The sequence below is a fragment of the Agelaius phoeniceus genome, chromosome 29 (assembly GCF_051311805.1).
Source record: "Agelaius phoeniceus isolate bAgePho1 chromosome 29, bAgePho1.hap1, whole genome shotgun sequence".
Classification (NCBI taxonomy): domain Eukaryota; kingdom Metazoa; phylum Chordata; class Aves; order Passeriformes; family Icteridae; genus Agelaius; species Agelaius phoeniceus.
Window position 1 is genome coordinate 5,868,665 of NC_135293.1, and position 6,503 is coordinate 5,875,167.

The 6,503-nt window shown below is 50.4% G+C and overlaps 1 protein-coding gene across 1 annotated transcript; it reads left to right on the forward strand.

Annotated features, from left to right (window-relative positions):
• The first annotated feature begins 3,850 nt into the window (after positions 1 to 3,850).
• On the forward strand, positions 3,851 to 5,620 carry RPL36 (ribosomal protein L36). Its single transcript, XM_054650053.2, has 3 exons — positions 3,851 to 4,052; positions 4,797 to 4,931; positions 5,490 to 5,620. Exons 1-3 carry the CDS (start codon positions 3,960 to 3,962, stop codon positions 5,577 to 5,579), a joined length of 318 nt encoding a protein of 105 aa, XP_054506028.1. The 5' UTR covers positions 3,851 to 3,959; the 3' UTR covers positions 5,580 to 5,620.
• The last annotated feature ends 883 nt before the right edge of the window (positions 5,621 to 6,503 follow it).

The following is a 6,503-nucleotide window of genomic DNA, read 5'->3' on the forward strand; positions in this document are numbered from 1 at the left end:
AAAAAGCAAAAGCAGCAGCATGTACTGCCCTGTCTCTGTGTCCTGCTAGCCGTGGGGGAGCAAAACCAAACAAAACATTCGCTCTTCAGAGCCAGTCTTAAAGGCACAGAACATGATATCCAGCATAAACAGAACACACGCATGGGGATACAAGCATCATAACGTCACCCTAGGACAGGCATCACAGCACTGCGTGCCTATAAGAGAGGCCTTGCTCATCATCATCACAGGTTTTGTGTCTTACAGCCACAGCCACTTATTAGCTAGTAAAGAGAGATATCATTTCTGTTGTCCCCACATCCTCTTTTCAAAGCCATATTCTGTTGTGCATGGGAATAATTCCATCCCTGACTGAGAGGGCCACAGTTGCAGAAATATTATGTGTGATGAACCCCATGCAGAGATTATTGATGGGTGCTATTGTGAGTAATGATTTCCTGGAAGACAGAGAGGCTTCATCACTTGGGGAAATACTGTGCATGGACATGTGAAGCACAGGGCAGAACCACACAATCCTGAGCCTTGAAGAACTGTTCCCTCCAATCCTGAGATCGAGAGAGAGAAGAACTGAATCCATCCCCTCACACCCCAGCCAAAATCTCCTGATATCTCTGCTCTTCCAAAAGAAAGCCCCCTCAGCTACAAGAGTGCAGCTGCGCCTTTCACAGAATTCAGAATTCACAGAATTACCAGGTTGGAAGAGACCTTAAAGTTCATCAAGTCCAACCCAGCCCCAACACCTCAACTATACCATTGCACTGAGTGCCACATCCAGTCTTTTTTTATACACATCCAGGGATGGCCACTCCACCACCTCCCCAGGCAGACCATTCCAGAACTTTATCACTCTTTCTGTAAAAAGCTTTTTCCTAATATCCAACCTAAATTTCCCTTGGCTCAGCTTGAGACTGGTGTCCTCTGGTTCCATCAGTTGCTGCCTGGTGAAAGAGACCAACCCCCACCTGACTATAACCACCTTTCAGGAAGTTGTAGAGAGTGATAAGGTCACCTCTGAGTCTCCTTTTCTCCAGGCTAAACAACCCCAGCTCCCTCAGTCGTTTCTCACAGGGCTTGTGTTCCAAGCCCCTCACCAGCCTTGTTGCCCTTCTCTGGATGCACTAAAGAATTTCAACATCCTTCCTAAACTGGGCCCAGCACTGGACACAGCACTCAAGGTTTGGCCTCACCAGTGCCGAGTACAGGGGAAGAATGACCTCCCTGGTTCTGCTGGCTACACTGATACTGGCCAGGAGCCATTGGCCTTCTTGGCCACCAGGGCACACTGCTGGCTTTCTCCCCACCTTGGCCTCTTCTTTCCTCTCTTAAGTACCTGTCCTTATTTTCTCTTAGCAACAGATGGGAGAAAAATCCCTGAGAGAAAAAGAACAATCCTAACCTTCAATAGGCTCTCTCTTCATAAACTTGGAACAGCCAGGGGAGGGTAAGGCGCTGCACTTTTCCTTCTTTCCTTGGTCTTCAGTGAGGTCAAGAGGAACTCTGGCTTTTCTAGTTCTACTCCTGATGTCCTTGCAACGCCACTGTATGTCTCTTGGGTACTTTTGATGCTGCTTCCACCCCCCACATTCTTAATTTTTGTATTTAAATGTGATCCAGAATTTTCCACTTAGTCTGTCTGGCCTCCTGTTGTACTTGCTGAACATCGGGATTGATCATTCTTACACTTGTTCTCCATTGGTTAATCAGAAATTCACGTGGCTGTTTTACATCTACCTCAGCTCACTTTTACTTCTCCAGGCTGAAAAAGGCTTGTTCCTTCCACTGCTCCTCATGCTCCAGGCTTCAGACATCTTCATGGCTTTCCTCTGAACTTATTCCACTTAATCCAAGTTTTTCTTGCTTTGCAAGGCCTGAACACAGCATCACTGGTGCAATCTAATGAGTGCCATGTAAAGGGAACAATCCCTTCCTGGCCCCTGCCAGGTGCATCTGTCTATGCAGGCCAGGACATCACTGCAGCAGCCAGGGCACACTGCAGATGTTCATCCTATTTATGGTCCACTGAGCCCTCCCTGTCCATCTCAGCAGAGCCAGTCTGTCCCAGCTTTGGATTCAGCTCAAATCCCAAGGCTTCCTTTACCTTTTTTCTGCCCCCCTGTCCTTGGGCTCACCTGATGGGTAATACTTTACTTGTAATGCCTTTAGGAAAGTAATTAGACAAAGAGTGAAGAGACGTAACGCAGAATCCAAAGAAAGATCTAGTAGAGATGCAAACCATTTGCAAACACTGAGATGTGGAAGAAGGCATTTAGCAATGTTGGAATGGGGCAAAAGCTTCTGGAAACTGAAACCCTGGATTTTCTATTAGGAACTTGGTGAAGGCAACAATAGGAGGCAAGAACCCTTGTCTTAGGAAAAAGGCAGGATTTGAGGGGTGTCCAGTGCAGCATAGAAAGATCAAATTATGAGTAACCCACTTGGAGTCTGGGAACTATAGATCCATATGTTTCTGCATGAATGGAAAAGATGTCCTGAGAGGATGGTAGCAATAGTCAGGGTGTGAGAGGGAAGAGCCCCATGCAGATGCTGCTGGTGGGCTGGTGCTCACAGACCAGGCAGAGGGAAGCAGCCAGTGCCGCTGCCTCCTCTTCCAGGCAAAGTTTATTTTAGGGCCACCTGTATTTGATGAGGTCACAGAGCCAGAGCGGGTGAGGGCCCTTCTTCAGCACATTCAGAGGTGAGTGAGCAGCCATCCTAAGGCAGCTCCATGCACATCAGCAGGGGCAGGAAAGGTAACAGGAGAGGTGACACCTCCCCCAGCCCAGGGTTGCAACAGCTCCTCCTGTGAGGAACCCAGAGCTCGTGGATGGGGAGACCTTTAGCTGTCCTGTGTGATAGTTCTCAGTAGCAAAGATGATATCAAACTCATGTTGATTTTAGAGGTGCAGATTGACAACAAAACTGGCATTCGTAACTTTTCTTTGTTGACTTTCAGAAACATTAGGAAATATCTCAGAAAGGCAGCTCCTTCTGCCTGTGTAGGACAGTCACCCCACCCTGCAGACGCCTGCTCATACGCTGCCCTCCTGTGGAGAAAGGCATCGGAGTCAGACCTGTCCCACCATCTGAGCCATGAACATTCCTGTGCCGTGAGGGGGTGACAGAGTCCAGCAGCTCCGAGTGCGTGAGCTGGGACCGCTGCCCTGGGATGAAAGGAATCAGTCGTGCAAAGATGAGCTCTACAGCAGGATGTAAAGTTCCATTGTTTGTTTCAAAATCCAAGGTTTTCAATTTCAAGCCAATATTTTCCATTTCAACAAATTAAATTGTCTTTGAAAGCAGAAAACAGTTGAGTTGCACATATTCACATCAGCTCTCTTTCAGAAGTAAGAAAATCCAGTATATTTTATTCCAACAAAATCGTTTAATCTATTCCTTAAGGTTTGTCTGTCAAACGTTATCAAATCCTGGCCAAGTGATACCAAAGTTATAATTTATGGGGAAAAAATCTACGTGCGGGGCTGCGCGGCTCTGTACGGTGGGCACCCAAAGCCCCCCGGCCGCAGCTGAGGGGAACCAGCAGTTCTGTCGGACCACTCACCGCGGGATGATCCTCCTCTCATCCCCGCTGTCCCCTCACAGCCACAATGACCCCACCGCGGGGTGATCCTCCTCTCATCCCCGCTGTCCCCTCACAGCCACAATGACCCCACCGCGGGATGATCCTCCTCTCATCCCCGCTGTCCCCTCACAGCCACAATGACCCCACCGCAGGGTGATCCCCGGCCCCTCATAGCTGTGACTCCAGCCGTGCCGCCAGGGGGCGCCCTTTCCCCTCGTAATTTCCCCAGCGCGCCCTCGGCCCCGCCCACCGCCGGAAATGGCCACGTCCCGGGGTCCGGCGCGAGCTCGTTCCTTCCGGTGCGGCGCCATCATCGCGGTGCGGTCAGGCCGAGTGGGTCTGTGTCCATCCGTGTCCATCGGGCCCGGGCGCCGTAGCCATGGCCATCCGCTACCCCATGGCCGTGGGCCTTAACAAGGGCTACAAAGTGACTAAGAACGTGTCCAAGCCCCGGCAGTGTCGCCGCCGCGGGGTGAGTATAAGACTCGGCTGGGCGCGGTGCCCTGGGCCTGCCTCTCCCCCTATGGGGGCCGAACGAGCCCGCTTCTCCCGGTGTGCAGCGCGGTTGTGTTCATGTGTCCGGCCCGGAGCCGCCCATCGCCTCCGGCCCCGTCCGCGAGGCTGCGGCCTACGCTTTCGCCGCGGGAAGACGGAACGGCTCAGAACCCGCGCGCTGCCCTTGATTGCGGGGCGGGCGGGGTGGTGGGCTCGGCCGGGCAGGGCTGCGGGGAGATGTGAACTGTGTGCGTTCTTGAGTCTCTGCGATTTTGCTTCACTTGGTAACGACAGGCAATCTTCCACAAAACTGCTCCGAATTTCCCTACTAGGAGCTGTCTAGGTCTGATAGATGCGTGTTACGGGACACGATGCAATGCATCTGGGCCCATTATTCATTCTTACTAAATGCTCTGTGTAGCTGTGGTGTCTCCCGTGTGTTGCAGTGCAAATCTTGCTTAGCTCACGGACCTGTGTTTTTCCAAAAATGCTGGTTTTTGCCAGTGTGTGACACAGCCAGACCTGAGCCTGAAGACAGACTGGCACACTTTGCTAAGCTCACATGCTCCACAGGATCTGTCAGGGATGACGTTTTCTTGGGACACGGCAACAGCATGGGCTGGTTTTGAAGCCTAGCTGAGAGTATGCCACAGCCCCTTGCAGTCCCCTCTGCATAGTGCCTTGTAACCCGCTGACCAAAGTCTTCCCTCCCTTCCCACAGCGCTTGACCAAACACACCAAGTTTGTGCGAGACATGATCAGGGAAGTCTGTGGCTTTGCGCCTTATGAGCGACGTGCAATGGAATTGCTGAAGGTGTCCAAGGACAAACGTGCTCTGAAGTTCATCAAGAAGCGGGTGAGTCAGTCAACTAACATGGATGGCAGAAACTACTATGTCAGTTTTCTGTGTTCTGCCCTCTCCTAGGACTATTTGGCTTTTTAATTAATTACCTTTATTTTTTTTGTTGGTTTTGGAAGTAACTGGTGTAATATGATGGAGTGGAGAGAATGTTCTTGGGCTGGGCGGTAGAGCAGGAGATGGATGCAAAGGTACTTTGCTAAAAAAGCCCTGAGCTCAAGGATTAAGGCTGCTTTTCCACGGTTTGCATGTCTGCTGTGGGGAGAATGAGAGCAGCACTGATAGTGGTTGGATGCCATTAACCAGGAGACTAAATAGGGTTCCTTGAGTTGTAATGATTATGAGAGCTGAAAGTAGCCCCTTTCATGTCCAAATAACTGTTGAGGTATTACTGAGACATGATGGCAAACTCCTGGCTGGAGGTTGAGGTCCATTTTTCCAGGACTTTACTGTCCTGCCTGGTTTTGAGGTGTGACAGCAGGGACCACTTGCAGCATTCCCAGTCTGTCGAGTCTGCACTGGGTAAAGACTGACAGCTCTGCTCTCTCCCTGCAGGTTGGCACTCACATTCGGGCCAAGAGGAAGCGGGAGGAACTCAGTAATGTCCTGGCAGCCATGAGGAAAGCTGCTGCAAAGAAGGATTGAGTTGCACAGGCTGCAACACAATAAAGTCCTTTCTCCCAAAACCAGGGTAGTGAGTGTTCTTGGTACATCTACTTCAGTGGGTGCTGTTGGGGGATGCTGACAAGGTCCAGAACTCCAGCCATCAAGAATTTGGGTCAGGGGTTTATTGTACCTGCAGGTGTGGAGACACTGATACTGGTGCTGCTGTGACCTACTCTAGAGGGGAATCCTCTATGACTATGTGCAGTCTCAGGATGTGGAAATCTCTGGAATAATGCCTTCTACCTCCTAGTCTGTCTCCAGACCTAGATGGTGGTAGGAGGGAAGTGGGCAAAAATGGCTGTTGAAAATAGTAACTACTTTGCACTTCTTCCCCAGGGCACATCAGCCCATTCCCTATGCAGCTTAGCCTGCTCCTGTGTTTCCCCTTGTACTCTATTCAGGCCTGTGTTTTGCAGTGTGGTAGCAAGAAGTCATGACACCTGGAGTCAGCAAGAGCTCCCTGGACTTCAGTAGCTGGATTCTTTATTGTCCCCTAAGGGCTCCCTTGCTGAGATGACAAGATCTGTTCTTGGCTCAGAAAGTACTTTTTCTTAAGAGTTCATTTGAAGATGAAGTATTCAATTTCTCCAGCCTCCAAGCCTGTGTTTACTGATGTACAACAGTCAATATATTTAATTCCTTTTCTGACTCCCTGAATATCATACAGCTGTTGCAGAGGGGCACAGGCCCTTGCTGGTGCAGCACAGTGCTGCTGACTGGTGATGCTGAGCATGTTGCTGGTCTGCCCTCTTTAGCCTGGAGTTCCTTCTGGTGGTATTGACTTGGTGACTGAACCTAGAGAACTATGTCCCTTTATCAGCTGACTGTACTAGCTGTGCTGAACTATCTTAGGATTTCAGTGTCCTTTCAGCCCAGCCCAGGCTTCTAAACAGAGACAGATTG

Coding starts and splice junctions, on each gene's coding strand:
- RPL36 (XM_054650053.2), top strand. CDS start 3,960: ATGGCCATCCGCTACCCCATGGCCGTGGGCCTTAACAAGGGCTACAAA. Junction 4,053..4,796: donor GGCAGTGTCGCCGCCGCGGG/GTGAGTATAAGA, acceptor CCCTTCCCACAG/CGCTTGACCAAACACACCAA. Junction 4,932..5,489: donor TGAAGTTCATCAAGAAGCGG/GTGAGTCAGTCA, acceptor CTCTCCCTGCAG/GTTGGCACTCACATTCGGGC.